This window comes from Pongo pygmaeus, chromosome X, assembly GCF_028885625.2.
Source record: "Pongo pygmaeus isolate AG05252 chromosome X, NHGRI_mPonPyg2-v2.0_pri, whole genome shotgun sequence".
NCBI classification, from domain to species: Eukaryota; Metazoa; Chordata; class Mammalia; order Primates; family Hominidae; genus Pongo; species Pongo pygmaeus.
This window is the reverse complement of record NC_072396.2, coordinates 44,503,536-44,525,436: the sequence shown is the minus strand read 5'-3', so window position 1 is coordinate 44,525,436 and position 21,901 is coordinate 44,503,536. Positions and strand designations below refer to the sequence as shown.

The 21,901-nt window shown below is 40.7% G+C and overlaps 1 protein-coding gene across 1 annotated transcript in view; it reads left to right on the top strand.

Moving 5' to 3' along the window:
• Positions 1-1,060: 1,060 nt before the first annotated feature.
• MAOB (monoamine oxidase B) overlaps positions 1,061-21,901 on the top strand; it is a 121,238-nt gene continuing 100,397 nt past the window's right edge. The window contains exon 1 of the mRNA XM_054472753.1: positions 1,061-1,258. Within this exon, the coding sequence (XP_054328728.1) occupies positions 1,213-1,258 (46 nt within the window). The 5' untranslated portion in view covers positions 1,061-1,212. The remainder of the gene's footprint in view (positions 1,259-21,901) is intronic.

Genomic DNA, 21,901 nt, shown 5'->3' with positions numbered 1-21,901 from the left:
TGGGATGAGGCAGAGGTTTGCTTCAGGTTCTCATCAAATTCCCCAGATCTGAAGTCAGCCCCTCTCAGGCCTGAACAGAAGCACTTCACCTGTTTATTTCTTGAAAAGCCACCCTATGTTGCTTCTTCCCACTTTTAGTTCTCAGAGGTGGCTTTCCTACTGTCCAGAAGACATAAACTTCTGTTTTCCCTGGAGTCACCTCAGCTTAAACTCCTATAATCTTGTTGAATCATCCCTATGTTTGGCTAAACCAGGCTCCTCAGACCCACATTCCAGGGTCACACAGGTAACTTGGCTTGCTGCTTCTGGGGGCTCTGAATCCCACACTGTCCATCCAAGACCTCTTCCCTGCTGCCACCAGTCTCCTGGGGTCAAGCCTCAACAACTTCCACCAAGGACACACTGCATTGCTTAAGAGTGTATCTAAGGTGCGGCATTTGCGATGCTAGGGAGGAGCCTTCCTGACTTAATCACGTAGGGGGAGTGGGGAAAGAAGTGGGTATTTGGAAGGAGGGTGAGGCGGGCTGGGAAGGCCAAGAAATGCTAGTGCTGTGTGGTGAATCGAAGTGGGTCTTGGAATCTTCCTAGCTTTTCTTTTCTTTTTTTCTTTCTGCTTTTTATCTTATGTTGTTACTCACCATGTTTTGTTTTCCTCATCTGCAAAATGGATTGTTGTAAGCTTGAACAAGAATCATGCATAAAGTGCTGAGCACAGTGCCTGGTACCTTGAAATCACTCAATGGAAGTTTCTTATTATTTGCCCTACACCCAAGGAGTAATTGGGGCCCTGAAGGAAGACACCCCAATTTGCCATCCTCCCAGCAGCCAAGATTGATAGTGCACTAGGGAGGCTGATGGGAAAATACCGTGCAGAAGGCTGAGGAGTGGGGATTCTGGGGCGGGACTCTCTGAGGTCCTAGGTGACCTCTCCGCCCAGGCACCCGCCCTCCCCGGGCCTGGGCTGCAGAGCTGCGGGCGGGGGCGGTGGCCCCGCGCTGCACCCGGCCTGCCTGCGCGTAGGCGGGCGGGCGGGGCTGCGCGTCCGGGATCCCGGGGCGGGTAATATAGCGGCTCGCCGAGGCGCTGGTGCGCGGGGGCAGCGCGCAGCAGGCCGGCGGGCAGGCGGGCGGGCTGGCTGGCAGGCAGGACTGGGATCGAGGCCCAGAAAACGGAGCAGCGGGCACCAGGGAGGCCTGGAACGGGGCGAGCGCCATGAGCAACAAATGCGACGTGGTCGTGGTGGGGGGCGGCATCTCAGGTTAGTCGCGGCTGTGCGCCCTCCTTCCTCTTCATGCGCTCGGACAGGTGGCTGCCTGGGGGAGACGCGGGGGGGCGGCCGTGGGGCAGGGGCTGACCCTGGAGTCCCCAGACTGTCCACGCACGGGCAGGACTCTAGTGGGTCCGGAGCGCCGTGCACTGAACCCTCCTTTGGGGGCAATTTTGGGTGCGTTCCCGGACACAGAGGCCAGAGGCTGGAAGCCTGTTGCAGCTCTGGGGCCAGACTTTGAACTTCTCCCCCAGAAGCCTGCTAGGCCTTCGCTTGCTGGAATTTTCGAAGCCAGGGAAAAGGGGTGGGGAGGTGGCACAAAGGTCAGTCATTTGCTCCAACTTGACCTGGACACTCCGCACCCTCGCTTGGAGCAAGCATGCACCACATCGTATTGTTGTCCTGGCATCAGGAAAACGACCTTGAACAGAAGAGGTTGGAGCCTGGCCAATCGATTGCCAAAGACTTTCCAGGCCCTCCTGATTCTTTGAGGTTCTGTGATTGTCACGGATCTAACTTGAGGCTGCAGTGTCTTTTTGGCAAACGCCTGTTTTCCTCCTATGCTTCTCGCACCCCCACTCCACCCCACCCGACTCCTAGCGCAGGGTGGCCAAGCTGCAGCTTTGCTCTCTGGCCTAGCCCATATTTGGCAAGGATGGGGACCGACACTACCTCCTCAGCCACAGGGGGCTGTGTACATACCAAGGGCACCGAAAAATAGAAGCCAGAAGAAGGGAAGGGGGTAGTGGGGGAACTTACCCTCTGTGGAGGATCAGGCAGATCCTATGGGGTAGGGTCAATGGGAATCAATGATGCTCTCAGCGCAGCCTGTTTATGGCCCCCTGGGCATGCTTTGGCCCACCTCCTAACGCTGCCTAGTACTTGAGCAGTAATTAGGACACCTCCAGACCCGTGGATGCATTGTCTAAGACTTGCCTTAAGGAGTTCTCAAGTGGCCTTTGGGAAGTAGGGGTTGGCCTTGCTCCCTGCCAGGAGGGCAGGGCAGAGTTGTTCTGACTCTCCTGTGGCTGGAGAAAAAACCAAGGCATCGGATGTTTGGTGCTGACCATGGTCCCGTCCTCCTGCCTCTGCTCCAGCCTTTCTCCCCTTTGGGTGGGATCTCAGGCTACCACGTCTGTCTAGCAGGCTCTGGTGAGCTTGCCCATGCCAGGCCCTGTGCCTGGTGTTGCAGGTACATAGATGCGTAATCACAACATGCTGAGGTTGGCCAAGGTTGTGTATAAATTCAGTTTTCTTTCAGTATTTTTGACATCTTCTCTCCTAGAGGAACTTGGACTTAAAAGCATACCTACTTAGGTGTTTTAGAAAATATTACTAAGTGCCTCTTGATGCTGCCTTGCATAGCACCCCATCTTACGGAAGCTGAAGTTTCTCTTTTCAGGCCCCCAAAGTCATTTTCTCACTAAAGTATGCCCAATGGGTTCAGATTTTTCTATTTTCCCTTCATGATTTGTCCCTTTCTGATTCATACTCCACACCTTCAGGTTCAATCACATTACTCATGTTAGACTCATCTGGAAAAGGTAGATGAGAGTTTAACTATTTTTGCAAGCAGTGGTGAAACCTCTGCATTCATCCTCCCAAACTCTGATCAAAACAAGGTACTGATGAGTAGATCTGACTTTTCTCAAGAACATTCCATGGAATAGGCATTGTTCTACGAACCAAGAAAGCAGCCTTCCAAGGCCCAGTCTTACTCAATTGCTTCATCTGCTACATGGGGATAACACCAGTTAGTCACTGCTGGATTACAGGGCAAGTGAAACAATGTGAGTAAAACAGCTTTGCAGAGTCTGAAATATGGCACAAGCCCCTCAAGAGTTTTACCCATTTATTCAGACAATAGGAATTGAGGGAGGCTGTGTAGGGGATTCAAAAATGGATCATGTTGTTCTTGCCCCGGAAGACTTGTCAATTCAAGAAGGGTGATGGGATACTCAGACAATACAAGGTAGAAGGTGGCGCGTGCCATGGGAGGGGTCCATTCATTGATTCATTATTCATTCATTCAGTGAACATTTACTTCCTGTTCCACATTTTGTCCCAAAAGGAATAAAAGATGATTTATACAGGGCCATTGCTCCTGGGGTCCTCACAAGCTGATGTGGAAGACAGTCAAGAATAATTACTACTCTTTGGCGTATGATAGGTGCATTAATAGTGCATATAAAAAGTTCTAGGGAAGGTGATTGGAGAGAACATCAAACTCTGTCTGAGAAAATCTGAGAAGAACTCACAGAGTTGGTGACATCTGAACTATGTCTTAAGGAATGAATATGAATTCACCAGGGGACTAGATGAAGAAAGCATTTTTAAACTAAAGAGCAGCTTGTATAAAACCACAAATATGTGAAAGAACATGGTAACTTGTAGGATAACTTAAGAACTTCATTGTGGAGAGTTGCCAGAGGGGTCTGGTGGGAGAGAAAGCCAGAAAAGTCAGTTGGGATGAATTATGGGGAGCCTTGTATATCAGAAAGGTTTAGCTCTTTCTGTGATCAATGAATAGCACTGATGATTTTTCATTCGCAGAGTGCCATGCATCAAATGGCGTGTGTCACATCTGATGGTGATATTAGCAAAAAGAGGGATGTGAAGAAGAGGGAGAGAAGGTTTTGGGAACAGATAGGACGTCTAGAGTTGGAGGTTCTGGGAGGACACCCAGGGAGAGAAATCTAGCAGTTGGAATGAAATTGGGGTTACAAATGTGTACAATAGAGGTTTTAGTAGATGAAATGGCCAAAATCAAGAGTGTAGTGTGTAGAATTTTCGAATTAGTAGGTGACCAACACAATGATTTATGTTTAAAAGTCTCTGGATTTGACTCTGCATTCTAAACTTTGTTAATTATTAAACTTGGGACATTCTGGCAATTCCCTGATAATTTTTAAAGCTGTCAGCAAATTTTAATCACTCCCTTTGGGATAAACAGAGACGTACTGGGAGGATAGCTGGTTAGTACATAGCTTTCTTTTTTGATGTTTTAAAAGTTCCAAGATAGTTGTAGACTAACTTTTTAGAAATGTGTATGGTGTACAAATGAGTATTCACTGAAATCTCTTTTACCCAAGGGGCAGATCATCTCCAGAGACTTGGCAGAGCAATGACATCTCCCACATGGAACTGGACAGCAGCACGTTGCGTCTGTCCCACGTCTCTCAGTTTTAGTGTTTGGGTGGGTGGAACCATGGAAACTATCTTTTGTAATTCTGGAATAGCTCTTGTTCAATCCCCAAAATAAAAACTAAAAAAGGCAACTTGAAGCAGAAACAAGAAAGTTTTGGCCAGGCTTAGGAGAGGAGATTTGGTCATTTGAGGGTGGCAGGCACTTGTTTGAGATCCCTGGAAGTGTTGGAACCAGACTTCCAAATTGTAACCAACACCTGGCAGGTGATCTTTGTGTCAGGGAGAGCAAGCCTGGCTGCAGGCTAGTGGTACTGGCGTTGGCAGGGAATGTCAGAGATGGCTCACAAGGGGTCATGAGTTGAGGTGCGTGGTGGGCAGGTGTGGCCCATGTGTTAATGGCAAAGCCTCTTTCTCACCTTTGGTGAAGAAAAATGGAGAACTTCCCTGGGCTCCTGTAACCCACTTGAATGTCCTAAAAAATAATAATTATATAGATGTGCCTGAAAATTTGTATATCCTAGTCAAGGAAAGAATACACAGAGGTAATACAGCAATATTAAAAGAACATAGGATTTAACTTGGAAGGTTGAGACGGGAGGATTGCTTGAGCCCAGGAGTTCGAGACCAGCCCTGGCAACATAATGAGACATGGTCTCTGCACACACACACACACACACACACAAAAAAGGCTGGGTATAGAGGAGTGCACCTGTAGTCCCAGCTACTCTGGAGGCTGAAGTGGGAGGATCACTTGAGTCCAGGAGTTCGAGGCTGCAGTGAGCTATGATCATGCCATTATACTCCAGCGTGGGCCACAGACAAAGACTGCCTATAAAAAAAGACCGGGACGGGGAGAATAGGCTTAGTGTCAAACACACTAGTTAAGAATCTCATTTCCTATGCTTACCTATGTGGAACCTTAAATGGTACATAACCTCCCTGTATTTCAGCTGCTTCGTCTTTAAAATGAGACTCATAATGCCTTCCTGGCCGGCTTGTTTCAAGGATTGGAAAGAATGCACATGTAGGACCATAAACAGTGATCACTTCGGCTTTGGCTTATAGGTACCTTACTCTACCTTTTTGGAAATATATCCTTGTTTGTCCTGTAGAGTTTTTCAATCTAAGGGAGCAAAAACAGGCATTTCTATGTAATCACTTCTTTTCACCAACGAATAATTTTTTTGGGTGTGCAGCATAGATAAGGTGGCAACAGGACGCCATGTATACATGTGGGCATCAGGAGAGACTTGCCTGGCTTCAGCCTCATCCTGGTTCAGCCCATTCCTTTATCCCCCCGCAAGGGGCCTGAGGAACTCAGGCTCATTTTGGGCTCTGAGACCCACTGGGTTCTGCGTCGGGAGAAATTCTGGAAGTCTTAGATCTGTACTTCAGCCTCATCTCAACCTGGCTATTATTCCAATTCTGATCTGGTCTTCATTTCAGCCACTTTATTCCTGTCTTAACTACAATAGAAGATAAATGCATTAATAACAAATGATATTATTTAATAATAAATGATAAAACGGTAGCATATCAAGCATTGTCTACATGCTGTGCAAGGTTTTAGGAGCTTGATTAGAATGACAAAAGCTCCGTGAAGGTTAAGAATGACAAAGCCTTGTTCTTTCTGCTTGATTCTAACACCCCTGGGACACAGTGATGGGGCCGGTTGGTGGGCTGTGTGAGTAGAGCCAGTTGCCACTAGAGTCACAATTTCTAGGCCCCCATGTGTCCTCAGAAGTCACCAGGGCAGGCTTAAGCCTTGGCTTGGCCATTGACAATGGTCACAATTTCCTTCTCCTCTGACTGGGTATTGAGGTCTAGGCTCCCTGCCATACATACAGGGGCAGTGGTGGAGCATAGGGGTTAAGAGCATGGTGTCTACCCTGGTTCCACCACTAACTAGCTGTGCCACCTTAGGCAAAATAGTTACTTAACCTTCCCATGCCTTACTTTTCTCATTTGGAAATGGGGATAATAATGGTATCTATTTCATAAAGTGGCTGAGAGGATTAAAGGAGAAAATACATGTAGAGTGCTTGGAATGTGGCTTGGCATTTGGCAGGCACACAATAGATATTGATGATTATTGTTCATCAGGCTGACAAAATGTCCCCTAGCAACTAGTGGTCTGAAGTGCCAGTGTGCCAGCTTCCTCACTGTCAAACTTTGGGTTGAGGAAGTGGTTTGTGGCTGTGCATGTAAATGCACTGACACACACTCACACACACACGCGTGCATGCACACTCGGGGAACATTAGCCTGTAACAGGGATTCAGCTTCCAAGCCCTGTTTTCTTGGCTTGTATGTGATTTACTAACACAGATGATGTGAGAAAGTCAGCAGCTTAATTTAAACAAAAGGTTTTAACTCTAATTATTTTAATATGTATTTTAAGAGATAAATATGTCAGAAAATATAAATGAAAACATTCCTATACGAAGAGGAAGGAAGATAACACAGCTATTAAACACAAGGGCATTGGAGGCCTGGGACTTGGGTTCAAATCCCATCTGTTCCCCTAAATGTGGAGCTTGGGCAATAGGGGTGGCAGTAGTAACGGGTTAGTTTTTTTGTGGAGTTCAATTACGGATGATTTTCATTTTTTTTCCATTTTCTGTAATTTACAGATTTTCACAACAAATATGTATTACTTCTGCAACTCATGTTTCCAGAAACACCATACTCTTCCCTCTCCAAAAAAATTCCTCAAAGTATAAATCACCATGATGGAATGTGACTGCATCTTTCATTTATATCAGTGGCTTTTCTTCTTAAAAATATTTGAGGGAATTTTTGTTATTAATAAGTGTGGTTATTGGCCAGGTGTGGTGGCTCACACCTGTAATCCCAGCACTTTGGGAGGCCAAGGTGGGTGGATCGCTTGAGGTCAGGAGTTCAAGACCAGCCTGAACAACATGGGGAAACCCTGTCTCTACCAAAAACACAAAAATTAGCCAGGCGTGGTGGTGCATGCCTCCAGTCCCAAGCTACTTGGGAGGCTGAGGCAGAAGAATCACTTGAACACGGGAGGCAGAGGTTACAGTGAGCCGAGATTGTGCCACTGCACTCCAGCCTGGGAGACAGAGTAAGACTCTGTCTCAATAAATAAATAAATAGTAAATAAATAAATGTGGTTATTAATTCTTCAATTTATCCTTCTGCAAAAGATGCCCTGCTAGATATCAAAAGCTCTTTCAAAGAGCTTGTCTCTTCAATTTGTCTTGGTACTTCTTCAGCCAAGTTTCTTCAATTTTTCTTGGTACTTGAAAAGTGGGTGAGTGTTCCTGGGCTAACTCCTAGAATTCTCAATAAATGTTAACTTTGTTATTTGTACAAGTCACTGGGCAGTACTCAATTGAGGGCACCCTGGAATCATGCAAGATCGAATACCCTTGTAGGGTGCAAAAGTGAGCCAAATTGAGGGGCCACGTTCAGGTGTAACATGTGTCTGAAGAACGAGTGTTTTCAGACCCAGAAGAGAATGCTTTGGAAATTTGCTCAGGTTAAATGTGTACCATTGTGCTCTTACAAGAATCTCATTCGCTAGGCTTAACTTACTAGTAATGTGTCTGCATAAAAGTTGTTATTTCCCCTAAAAGGAGGCCATAATGGTATAAAATTCCTTCCTGATTTTGAATATTCAAGGAACAAGCTTAGAAGACCAAGCTAAAAAATACTTTGGTTTAATAGAATCATTGGTGACTGAAGATGGAAGCATCTTTAGAGTTTTACCTACTAGTTGAGATCGCCTGGTTTTGCATCCAAGAAAAAGCACATTTAGAGAGTGCAAAGGGCTGGCTCCAGACCTCACAGCCCCTTCTTTTGAATAAAATTACTGTCCTGGAGGATGAGCCCTCAGCCTTAGGAGAAAATGCAAACAGAAGGACATCCTGATCAAATGGTGCTGGGTGAGAGGTTAGAATCACTAATACTTTGAATGCACTATTTCTACTTTCTGTTTTCATGCTCACAAAATGGATCCATCTTCGGCCTCCTCCATTAACTCAGTAAATAAAGATACAGAAAGCCAAGTCCCTGTTAGCAATGTTTCCTAAGTCAGCATACATTTATTTACTGAAGGAAGGTATAGAAAAAGAGTAAGACTGAGTTCCCAGCCTCAGGAAACTTAAAATGCAGATGGAGACACAACACTAGCACATACATGCAATAAGGAACAATTAAAATAATGTATAATTGAATTCTGAACTGTGGGACCCAAGGACTAAGTTAGAAGAATCATTAAAGACCCCAGGAGTTGGAGAAGGTCTCATTAAGGGAGTAGAATTTAACAGGTTCTAAAGAACAGTCCAGGTTTGGGAGAGTAGAGAAGAGAGAGGCTTTAAAGATGGGAAGAATCATTTAAATCATAGGGCCAGAGACTTCAGTTAGCAGGTGATCTTTATATTTACAGGACAGTAGAAAGTCCAGCTTGTCTAGAATAAAAGGAAGGGGAGACATGGGAAGGAAAGTTACTAGGAGGTGGGCAGGATCCAAAAATGAGCGATTGAAAAACAAAGTGAAAAGTTAGGTTTTCCTGAGGTAAGAAATACGGAGCCATTGACAGTTTATACTATAAAGATAGGGTGGATGGTCGTGTGCCTGATAACCAGGGAAGCCAAAACATGGATAGAAATTCAGGAAAAGATTGAGAGGTGATCAGCTGATTATAATGTATTGGGTTATTCTGAATGCCCAAGGAAGGTTTCAAGAGAAATGGGGATAGAAAGAAGGGAAGAATGAGTAGAAGGAGGTCTCCAAAGATGCACTTGGCTTTCTTCACTGTCTTGCTGGCAGCCTATCCAGAAAAGAAGTATCACAAACAATAATTAGTTGTATTTTAATGAAGTTGTAGGCACTCCATAAAACATTTACCACTGTTACTATTGCCGCCTATATTTTATTTTTGCGAACTTCCCTCCAAAGTTTTATCATTGGGATTGAAGGACTTGACTGTATTTACATTTTTTCTTCTTTAAAAAACTAAAAATAGAGATTTTCTTCCCAAGGGCTGTGACCCAGTTTACTAAATGATAAAACGTGTATCTCTGGTAATCTCAAACACAAAATGAATAGTTCATCTTATTTGTTATATAAAAACTGTCGGCCGGGTGCAGTGGCTCACACCTGTAATCACAGCACTTTGGGAGGCCGAGGTGGGCGGATCGTGAGGTCAGGAGATCGAGATCATCCTGGCCAACATGAAAAAATCCCGTCTCTACTAAAAATACAAAAATTAGCCAGGCGTGGTGGTGGGCGCCTGTAATCCCAGCTACTCGGGAGGCTGAGGCGGGAGAATCGCTTGAACCAGGGAGGCAGAGGTTGCAGTGAGCCGAGATGGCACCGCTGCACTCCAGCCTGGCAACAGAGAGACTCCGTCTCAAAAACAAACAAACAAACAAAAATGTCATTTAAACCTTTTGTTTTGTGAGAGAGGGGCACCGTCAGAAAACATCTTCAGGTAGGTCTGACCTTTCAAATGTTAGTCATCTTACCATAGTCTCCGTTTAATGGCATCTTAAATGTCATATACTATGTAATTTCCACTTCATATCTGAAATTTGAGCTCTTGATCTTATGTTAGGCATCTCTTAGCTAGGCCATTTTTAATTCTATTCTCCTCTTCAATAACATTTATCAGAATTACACAATGATGAAGATGTCCTACTAGATCCTTAGTTTTATTTGCTCTCCTTCTAGCCTAAATAATCGTCTCTTTTGCTTAACCTCTCCAACGTTTTTAATGATTCTTTTAATTGAATTTGGAATCCTTACTTCATATTTTGAAGTTGGGCTACTTTTTATTCCTATGATCCCAGTTGTGTGTGTGTATTAAATTGAGTATTGATAATTATGTCTTTAGTTATATCTCACTTCTTTGGGTTATTGTCTAGTTTTCTACATTAAAGAAACAAGCTCATTGGAAGAGCTTTTGTTATCCAGCAAAGCATCTTTTTTCAGAAGGATAAAGTCAAGAATTAATAACCAAATTAGTTAATAACCAAAATTACTTCAAACATTTGGTAAGAAGAAAGGCCACTGATAGAAATGAAAGATGCAATCACATTCCATCTTGATGATCTACAGTTTGAGGACATTTTTTAGAGTGGTGTGAGTATCTTTTTTAATAGCATGAATGCAGAAATAATACATATTTATTGTGAAAATCTGTAAATTATAGAAAATGGCAAAAAGAAAATGAAAATCATCCATAATTGAACTCCATAAAATATTTACCACTGTTACTATTGCCACCTATATTTTCTTTATGCAAACTTTATGTTGTATTTACTGTACTTATTTGTATCTCTTTTAAAAATAAATACCAACATATTATGAATGTTTACCTATGTCTTAAATGTTTTTTTCATGATTTTATAACATTAGTTCATATGATTGTATCACAACTTGTTGAATCAATCTCCTATTGCCGAACATTTGTGTTTTTTTCAAACTTTCTGCTATTTTCAACAAAGCTGTTATGAACCTAAATTGTTGTTCATAATTCTGATTGTTTCTTTAGGAAATTTCCAGAGATAAATGTTAGAAATCCTTTTAAGGCATTTAATAATTATAGCAAAATTGTCGCCCCAAGAAAGTTTTACCAATTTACCTTATGATGGAATTGTAATAATGGACTTCTTAGCCATTTCAATAGGAAACCAACATTTCCTCCCCACCCAACCATTCCCCAGACAGTACAGAGATAATCAAGATTCTTCACCAGTTTGTAGTTGTAATTTAATGAAGTTGTAGGCACTAGAAATTAAAAATGTCTTCGGTTTTGTAACATTTTAGTGGTGGCAAGTAAATTTTGCTCTTTGTAACATGCAGGAAAGCTGTTTTTTGCAATTACTACCTTATGCCTACCATTATCTACTGGGAACATACACTTTTATAGTACTTTTAAATTTACTGGGTACCATCTAGCCTGTGCTTCCAGAAGTTTGCCATCATTAATTAGATAACTGTTGTGTTTCCGTGCAGAAAAGAAAAGAAAAGAAAATAGCCCTGTAACAAACCATTTTCTATGATTAATTATTTTTACCCATCTAGATAAAACATGAGTATAGCCTTTGTTCACAGCCTATTGTAACAGCTGATCAAACAGCTGTTTCATGTTTTACATTTTAATTTCCTCTGTATTTTCCATTCAAATCCTGTGATAGAGTTTAGTTTATTTAGGAGACCCATAAGATATAGTTGACTGTTTCAGAATAGCCCTTTTATGCTGTGCCTGTTAGTCGAAATCAAACAGCCCTTGTTAAGCACCGATGATAAATACACATAAAGGCGTGAACTAAAAGAGTTGTCCTCGTTTCATCAAATGTATTTCCCTATGTCATTGTTTCTGCAGGGGAGAAAAAGAAATTTGTTCATTCGTTGATTCATTCAGTCATTCAATAAACCCTTATCGAGTGCCCTATTTACCAAACATTGGGCTAGGTGTGGGAATACACAGATGGGTAATACATGTGCCCATCTTTCAGGGGTACACCAAGCGGAAGGAGGCAGACATGTACAGGTGAATGTTCTGAGGGGTAGTGGGTGCTGAGAAAGACATGCTTATCTGTATCAGATGAGACAAAGAAGAGAAGGATAGCAGCTTCACCTCAAGGGCCTCAGAGGCCTTGAAGGGCAATGGAATTTACTGGAGAGATAACCAGCAAATTCAAATGTTCTTCCTTGAAATATAGCTTTAAGTAGTTGGAACTTAAATCTATATTCTAATGTACATAGAGTGTTGAAATTTCACTTTCACTCTTTGTATAGTGGATGTTATAGTAGGCTGTCCCACTACCTTCAGGACCTTCTGAGAGTGTTAGCTGCTGCTGGCTCACAGCCAAGTCCCTCTCTGAAAGTCGCCCTTGACTGAAGGGAGCTGACTCACCCAGGCCTTCGTACCCTCTTGCTTCAATCCAGGACAACTCTGAAGGGCCGCATTAGCCTGAGAGCTCACTGTAGGACTGATTGATTTCTCTGTTGTGATTGCATCTCTCAGTTCAACTCCTTCCTTTGCCCAATCCTGCTTCCTTTCTTTATACGTGTTGAATCCTGATAAAGCTTCTATATGCAAACCCATCTCAGAGGCTGCTTACCAGGGGACCCTAAGCTAGACAGAGAATGACTGAACAGCATTTTTGCTCAGCATGTCACAAGATGTTCTAATCATGAAGCTTCAGACAGTTGGAGGGAGAAGCAATTAAAGGGCATGACCTTTCCCATGTTATTTTCTTTTCTTTTTCTTTTTCTTTCTCTTTTTTTTTTTTTTTTTTTTGTTTTTTGAGATGGAGTCTCACTCAGTTGCCCAAGTTGGAGTGCAGTGGCGAGATCTTGGCTCACTGCAAGCTCCGCCTCCTGGGTTCACGCCATTCTCCTGCCTCAGCCTCCCAAGTAGCTGGGACTACAGGCGCCCACCACCATGCCTGGCTAATTTTTTGTATTTTTAGTAGAGACGGGGTTTCACCATGTTAGCCAGGATGGTCTTGATCTCCTGACCTCGTGATCTACCCGCCTCAGCCTCCCAAAGAGCTGGGATTACAGGCGTGAGCCACTGCCCATGTTCTTTAATGGCCTCCACCAAGGATGCAAGAGGCCAGTAGGGCCTGGGGATGGTGCTTAGCCTCATCAGTTCTGGATAATCACTCTTTGGTGCCCTGAGAGCCCCCAAAGTAAGGGTGAAAGGTAGAGGTTGATCACTATGCTGGCCCAAACACTCTCTGGGGAATCCCATTCTCTTACCACTCTATGTGCTGATTCAGAGGTGAAATTTAGAGCGTCTGATCTGGAAGTGCTCGAAATATGGATTCCTTCTTTTACTGGAGGAATCCGTGGCAGTACAGCCAAGAGAGAAATTATGAAACAGCCCTAATCTGTGAAGACTGGATACAGAAGGTGGGACGCTGTCCATCTATTCCAAGCCACCATTTTGGATTCAGCTCAGATTCTGGCTTCTTCGAAAAATAGTGCTGTTGGCACATACCTCTGTTCTTTCCCTTATCCTGTGACCATTTTATGCAGCTTCCTGTAGGATTTCTCACAGGATGTTGAAAATGCTGAAAGTGATTATAAAAAAAGTGGACAATGGAGTTCTTGATGGATAAGGGAGAAAGGGAAGTTGTGAGGGAGCAAGCTGGTTCATAGATTCAAATGGAGATGTTAATAGATTGGAGGTCTTTGTGTCATTAAAGAACGTTTATATTAGAGCAATTTGAGCAGGTGAACTAGAAAGATAGGAAATCATGACTGTGAGGGGGTGTTCTGTAGGGTTTTGACGATCAACCTTTTGATATGTGCTACTTGGAAATAACCATTGTTTAAATGAGTTGCAACATTTTGAATCAGCATGTCCAGAGATTTAATTTTCTATGTGATTCAAAAAATGATGTAAGAGTCAGAAAAATGATTTTGTTTCATTTTATTTTATATTTGCTAAGCTGCTATTGGTTTTACAACAGGGCAGAAGAGACAACTATCCATTTAATCTAAGTTTAGAGATTGACAGAAAAGTCCCTCTGTTTTATTGAGAAAGGCAGGAATCATACACTTTGGGGTCCTAAAGATTCTAAGCAGGTCTCTGTTAAAATTGCATGCAGATCACTGGGAAAGCTAACCCCTCAACTGCTTATTTGCTATGTGAGTGATGTACAGCAGGCTGGGGAGGGGAACCAAAGCAAGGTGCTCAAACTACAGCAATGCAAAGCAGTTGGGAGACATAGGCAGACTTTATCTCCCAGCTCATTTTCTTGAAGATGATTAGAAAAGCATAGAAAAAAGTCAGAGGGTGTACAAAATTTAGCGTTATTTAAAGTCCAGTGGGAACAGCACTTTGTTCTATTCCAAAACAAATTGTAATAGAGAGAGAGATCTTGTCCTTCCCATACCCCATCAAACTACGCTTTATGTAGCTAGACCATTAGTGTTATGATACCATTAGCACTTTGAGAATTCTGTTCTCTGATTGAAAAAGAAAAAGCACATTGTTTACGGAAGGGTCTGTAAAAGGAAATTGCGGGCTAGTTTTCAACCCTGTGATTCACCCTCATATATTTACTATCTACCCGAAATCTTTGCTGGCAACATGCCATTCTATCCCCGTCTGTCTGCTACGAGGCTGTCATTTAGAAAACATTAACTGAATGCCTCCTGTGTGCTAAGTGCTAGGAATGAATAATCAGGTTCCAGTTCAACACATTCACATGCACACACACACAAGAATTGATGTGAAATTACATTTTCTGTGCTTATTTATTTTTTGGTGCACGCACAAAAACGTACTTTTTAAATGAAAGAAGCCTCTCGGTGCCATGAAAGAGCTTTACCTTTGGACAAAGTTAGAATGGATGCTAAGATCACTTTGGCTTTGCTTTCCAAGTCTCTGTCCTCTGCTAGCTTTTTTAGTTGTATTCATGGGTGGTATGATATTCCTGGCCTTATAAGGGGTATAAGTAGAATATCATACGTGCCTTTTATGTTATCAGAAATTGGGCTGCACACAGGAACGGTCAGTGTCTGAAAGGAAATCACATGGTCCTAGTTGATAAAAAGCAGAACATCCAAAATATACCACCCGTGTCCTGCTTCTCTCCCCTTGTTCCTTTCTCTCTGATTTCATAGAGAATGTGTCCAAGGGGGAAATGAGTTTTCTGTAGATAAATCAGTCGGCCAGTCCACAGTATTGAGCTTCCAGTGGACAGGTCTGAGAAATGGGGAAAAATACAAAGAGGTTGAGATGACAGTAAGTAGGAAAGGTAAAAGCATTTTGCATGTAGAAGAAAAATCATTTGGGGTGTGCACTTGCTTTATTTCTGGGTTATAGTTTGTGATCAGAAAACTAGCAGAAGCTGATGCAAATAAGAAAGCATTTCTTTTCTCCTATTGTGTTCTTTTAAAAATATATTTTGCCAAACAGATATTTTATAAAATCTGGCTTCCTTCCCCATAGATAAATTCCTTTGAAAGGAGTCTGTAGGTTTAAAGGTTGCTTCAGAATACATTTAAAATTAATCTTTAAAATTAAAGGCATTAGTGAATTTTAAAATTCCATTGAATATATGTTTACGTGTAAAGATGTTTGAATACTTTTTCTTAGGAAAAAAATGGATTTTAAAAAAGAAATATTAGCACTTAGAATTTAAACCAGCTTTTAAATAATACATCCTATATATAAATTTTAGCATCATTTTTCAATATTTTTAAAATGCAATGAAGACCTCAATGACAGGTGAAAATGATATCTGCAAGTGATTTTTTTAAATGGGAGCTTATTCAATTTTGTAATTATAGCTGTATGTGAAGAACAAACAAAATACATGTGCAAAATATAATAACAGCAATATCTGCTTGGTATTTCTAAAGGACTTTGGTTACATATAATTCTTGTACGCATGATAAGAAAAGGAATGTTAATTTTTTCCTCAACAAATACAGCCTTCCTATAAGGTGGTCTGTACAGTATATTGGTTTGTATAATTCATACATTAAGTGAAAGGAAAGAAAGAGATGAGAAGTGGAAACACTTATCTCATACTGTTGTCTAGTTGAATATTGTTTTTTCCATCTTTGACATTTGAGTTTTGTAGTACAGTGCAGTATGGGGTTTTTAAAGCTTATGAACTGTTATTTAACTAATACTGTTTTCTAAAATACTTTCCATGATCTAAGAAAAGAATTTCTAGTTTCTTGGGCTATGTGTTAACTGGGCATTCTAAAACGTCACTTCTCATCACTCCCATGATAGCACAATTTCCTGCTTCCCTCCTAAATCATTAGTGCTCCACCAGTCTCCTTCACCAGCTCCCTTCCTTTGCCTGCTCCTACTTCTTTGGCAACTAATGTTTCCGGTTTCAGGAAGTGGAACCATATTCTGGCCAGGTTTCAAGCCAAGAGTCTTGACATTTGTAGCAGACATTGCAGGGATCCCAGAAAATCTCCTTGGCACTTATTTTCATACGCATGAACTTAAGGCCTCTGTCTGATGCAAGTTTTTGCCCACAGGCTTTCTCTAGCCACTGTAGCTCCTCTTGGCTCAAATCCAGGCAGGTGAGCAGTGGGGGTGGGGCTAATGCCCCCCAAAAAGCAGCCATCAGTCTATGACTAACATGATTTGATCGATAAGTAACCCATCTTTCTCATCTCTTAGGATAGCTAAAGTGTGTTCCACACTGTCTCCCAGATTTCCCCACAGTTACCCACAGTGGTAACCACTTAACTGTCTCCACGCCCCTTCTGGATCTGGTGTTCCTCACGTGGACCACTGTAGTTCCCAGAGACTGCTCATTTGTGTCCCATCATTCGGTCTAGCCCTTCCCTAGTCCATTCTGTTTTTCTATTATGGTAAAATATACCTAACGTACAATTTACCGTATTAACTGTTTTAGGTGTACAGTTTAGTGGCATTAAGTACATTCACATTGTTGTACAACTATCACCACCATCCATCTCCAGAACCGTTGCATCTTCTCAAACAGAAACTCTGTACGCATTAAGCAATAACTCCCCATTCCCTTCTTCCCCAGCCCTTGGCAACCATCATTCTACTTTCTGTCTCTATTGCATTTGACTGCTCTCAGTTCTTATATGAGTGGAATCATACAGAATGTGTCCTTTTGTGTCCGGCTTATTTCACTTAGCATAATATCCTCAAGGTTCATCCTTCTAGTTCATTCTTACAATAAAGGAAGTACAACTCGTGAATGGGGAAAAACAGATTGGATATTTTTTAGTCACAAAACATATTTATTGTCAGAAGTGAAGCAAACAAAGTTGTTCAAAGACAAAGCTAAATATTTGTCGACCTTCACCTCATTCCTGCCCTCCTGAGGTGACCTGTGTTAACAGCCTGGTGTATTTCCTTTCACACGTTTCTCCTGGAAGGGCAGTTTTTCTAAAATATATATCTCATGAGGTTTACTCTTCTGCTTCAGATCTTTCCATGGCCCTCCATTACCCCCAGGATAAAGTCTGAAATGATGGTTATGGCCCAGAAACACTGCAGACCTCAACTCGGCCTACTTCGGGTGCCTTGTTTCCCGTGACTCTTCCTAGGGCTCTGTAGCTACACTGATCCACTTTGAAGTTCTTAAATAATCTGCAACCTCTGGCCTTTGTACCTGCTTCTGTCACGTGTAGGCTTCCTAGTTCTCCTCCCTCCCACCCCTGACCTAGGTAACTTTTGATCATTCTTCCAAATACATTTTAAAATTCACTTTTAGAGGTCCTTCCTCTTGTCTGACAGACCTGTGTGAACTACCTTAGTGCCTGCAGCCAGGAAAAAAAAAAAAAGAAAAGCTTTTGGGCAAAGAGTCAGTCACCGTAGTTCAAGTAAACAATGGTTGTTCGTAGAAGTGAATGAGGAGGGAATATGGGTATAACATCAACAATACCTGCTACAACATTTTTCATGAAAACCTCTGAATCACTTGAAAAAGTAATGATAATAATCAATCTTATTGAGTTCTAAAATTTTATCTTCATAAGATTTTTAAATAATAGCTTTGTTGAGATATTATTCACATACAATTCACCCATTTCAAATGTACAATTCAGTGGATTTTCATAGAATCACAGGGTCTTATGATCATCACCTCAATGTAATTTTTGAACATCTTTGTCCCCCTAAAACAAAACTCTACATCCTTTAGCAGTCATTCCTCATTCCCCATCACCACCGTCAGTCCCTCAGCTCCTTAAAACCATTAATCTACTTTCTGTCTCTAGATATTTGCCAGTTATGAACATTTTATACAAATGGAATCAAACGCTGTGTGACCTTCTGTGTCTGGCTTCTTTCATTTAGCATCATGTCTTCAAGGTTCATCCATGTTGTAGCATGTATCAATATTTCATTCCTTTTTAAGGCCAAATAATATTCTATAATATGGGTATGCCATAATTTGTTTATCTTTTAATTAGTTGATTGACATTTGGGTTGTTTCCACTTTTTGGTTGTTATGAATAGCACTGCTATGAACATTCTTGTACAAGTTTTGTGTGGAGATATTTTTATTTCTCTTCGGTATATACCCGGGAGCGAAGCTGCTAGATCATGTGGTAACTCTTTGTTTAACCTTTTGAGGATCACCCTCTTAAGATTTTAAAGTACGATCTGCAGTGATTTACTGAATGTCACATAGTGCAGGTGCACCTGCAAAGTCATCATTTGGTGCTGCCTCCTGGATAGAGGGTAGAGATGCCTGGATTACTGGGTTGCCTGTGTCTCTCATATGCTTTTCTGAGATGGTTGGTGCTGGGAGAGATCCTTTGGGAAAAACTCTTAGCCTGTTCAGCTTCTTTAGGTAAGATGCTGTCCTGAGGCTGACCCAGTTCTGGCTAGTTCTGACCCAGTTCCAAACGTTAAGTAGAGCATCCATGTACCATGCCAAACCATACCATTCCCATCCTTTAAAAGCTGACTCTGGGCCATCTTGAGTGTTGAAATCAAACCTAAACCTCCTCTATGTAGTTAATCCCAAAGCCCAAATAAGATATCATATTGACAGGAATAAATCCACTCATCAAAGTTTATCCATTTATTGTTTGAGGTGATTGTTTGCTGGATTGTAGGTATTCCTGGAAAATAATGTGAAACAAGGTAAGCTTCCAGAAATGAAAGGTAAACTAAATGGAAATTAAGACACATTCATAAATGGCACAAGACCATTGAAGCTAAAACACTTATCACTAAGAAAATGATTATCCTAAACAATTATCCTAAACAGTAAGCATTTGGTAAGTAATATCATATATATGTGTACAGATGATGTACGTATATATTGTATATGTATTTATATGTTTATAAAATAAACAAAATGCTTCACATGAAAACTCCAACTAAAGAAAATACGTATATATTTAATGTATGCATATATGAAATGTGTTTACTTACATGAATATATTTATATATACATATATTTTGATATTATGTTTAACATGTAGTAAGTATTTTCCTTAGCCTAGAGTTACAGATAGTGATGCCAAGTTCAGTTCCTTAATTGATGAACAATAATTATGTTGTATTCATCAGTTTAAAAAGCATAATATAAACAATGTTATTAAATTCCAAGATTTACACTGTAATCTAATAGAGATGTATTGGTGGTGTTAAAACAGCAATTAAAAGAAATAGCTCCCTAGCCTTGAAAAAATAATATGCATCTTTCTCTCCCTCTCCCAATCTGATCATTAGCTTGTAATTGAAGTAAATTTCATAAAATACCAAGTAGTTGACCTTTGGGATGGCATTTTTATCAATTTACTTGTATCCATTATTTTTCTGAAATAGAGAAGGTTAGTAGCAATATCAAGGAAGGCAGACTGTGATTTATAGAGAAGTTTGCAATTATGTGACTAAGTGCTTAATTTAGGGATCTCAAAAGTATAAATTTATAAAGAAAGTTGATCAGTTGTAAAGATAATTCAGGAAATAGTCCAGTAAATGAAATTGCCTATGTGGTATCATGACTAAATAGGGATTTTTCGACTACTTCTGGGTGAATTATTTTTATAAGTTCATTTTAAAGACCTACCATTTAAAGACAACCACTCTTAACTTAGGGTATATATTTTTTCCAGCCTCTTAAAAATATATTCGTTTATTTTGGCTATGTGTGTGTGCACACATGTACCACACATTTATGTTTGCAGTCATAGTATAGACACGATTTTGTATCTTTTCACCTGATTTTCTAACATAAGCATTTTCCATATTATTACAGTCTTTATGAACATAATATAAGTAACATCAAATAAGGCATACCAAAACTTACTTAACTAATACCATACTATTGGACGTTATGTATTATGTGTGTGTGTTGTTATTATAAATGACAGTGCACTAAAGATGTTCAGAAATAATTACTTTTTCCCATATTTGGTATTATTTCCTTAGGATTGACTCATAAGGTAATAATTCCTGATTTTAAAATATGGACAGTTTAATGTTTTTGACAGATGCTGCCAAATTGTTTTTCTCAAGTACTTTACCAATTACTCTTCCAGCCAGCTTTGTTTTATCACACTGTTGGGATCACTTAATAGCATCCTTTGCTTTATCAATCTTTTTCAAATTGAGAGTGAATGTGGTATTCTAACTTGGGAGGTGAAAAATGGTTATTTTTCATTTTTAATTGCTGGCAAAGTCAAATATTTTTCTTGTGTCTCTTATTCAATTATATTTTCTGGGGAGGTTATTTTTATTTCATTTTTTTGACTTGTGGTTAGAATATGGGATGGAATCCATTGTTCTTTCTGAATGAACCAGTATTTGTTTATGTTTATGTTTCTGAACTGGGTAGGTAACTCATAAAAGAAATGTTTTAGCCAAGCTGTTGAGTTGTGTTCTCTGCCTTTAAGAGCCTTTATGTCCTTCCGGTGCATGTATTCAGTGAGTGTCCCAACTACTTCCAGTGTACAGATTTCACACCCAGGTGTATGGCCAATAGCCACAGGGTGAGTCCTGATACTGCAATTAAAGTGGCCTAATCCAATAAGTAGACTTCCTTGAACATATTTTCTCTGTGGTATTAGTGTATGTAAAATTTGTGATGTGATTCTACTACTTTCACAAACCTTTAGTGAAACTCAGTGGATTCAAAACTCGCTTTTCTTAAGATGACTCCCAAATCTCTATATTTTCAGCTGAGTTAACAAATGTGAAAATAAATAAATGTTTATTGGCTTTGAATTTGGGTCAGTTGAGAGAGACAAGGAATTGGGGAAGCATGAGATAGCAGATGGACATAGTAAGACATAGCACTAAGAATATACATGGAGAACTCCACAAAAATACAATACAGGGTAAAGGAAATAAAGATTCATAGAATCAAACACAAATCCAGAGGGACAAAGAAGCACAGAAGAACATAACATCATTGCATAATTTTCTGGGTTTAGAATGTTGTCACTAAAGACATATAAAATGTTGTAATTTTGCAACTGTGGGTGTAAGGGGTGACATGGCCATTTTGAGTTGGCAAAGGATTTACTTCTTCGTTCAGGAGGAATTTGTAAAGGAGCACAGGTTTCTCAGGTCTGGATTATACCTCCCTTCAACATGATGGAATTGGCCATTCCTGTTACAGGAGGCTTTACCTTTCAACTTGGGTTGCTGACTCATTTGACAATTTTGGACTATGCCCAAAGCTTGAGAGTACAGAGAGTTTGTTCAAAGTACTTAAAAATAGACACACACACACACACACACACACACACACGTTTCAGCTGGAGCATAATGCTAAAATACATTTAAAATGTAAGAAATTTCTGTAAGTAGCTAGTACAGCATTGAACAGGTATCTTTCTTTTCAATAATCTAACAGTGCAGGCCTAGAATTTAAATACCCCAGAGGAATTAATAATTAACAAAGCCCTTAAAATAACTCTTTAAAATTTCAGGTGCTTACATGACATTCAGCAGGGGAAGCATTTTAGTTTTCTGACAAGTGCCCAAAATGGTGTTACTGATGAAAGGAGACTGTAGACTTT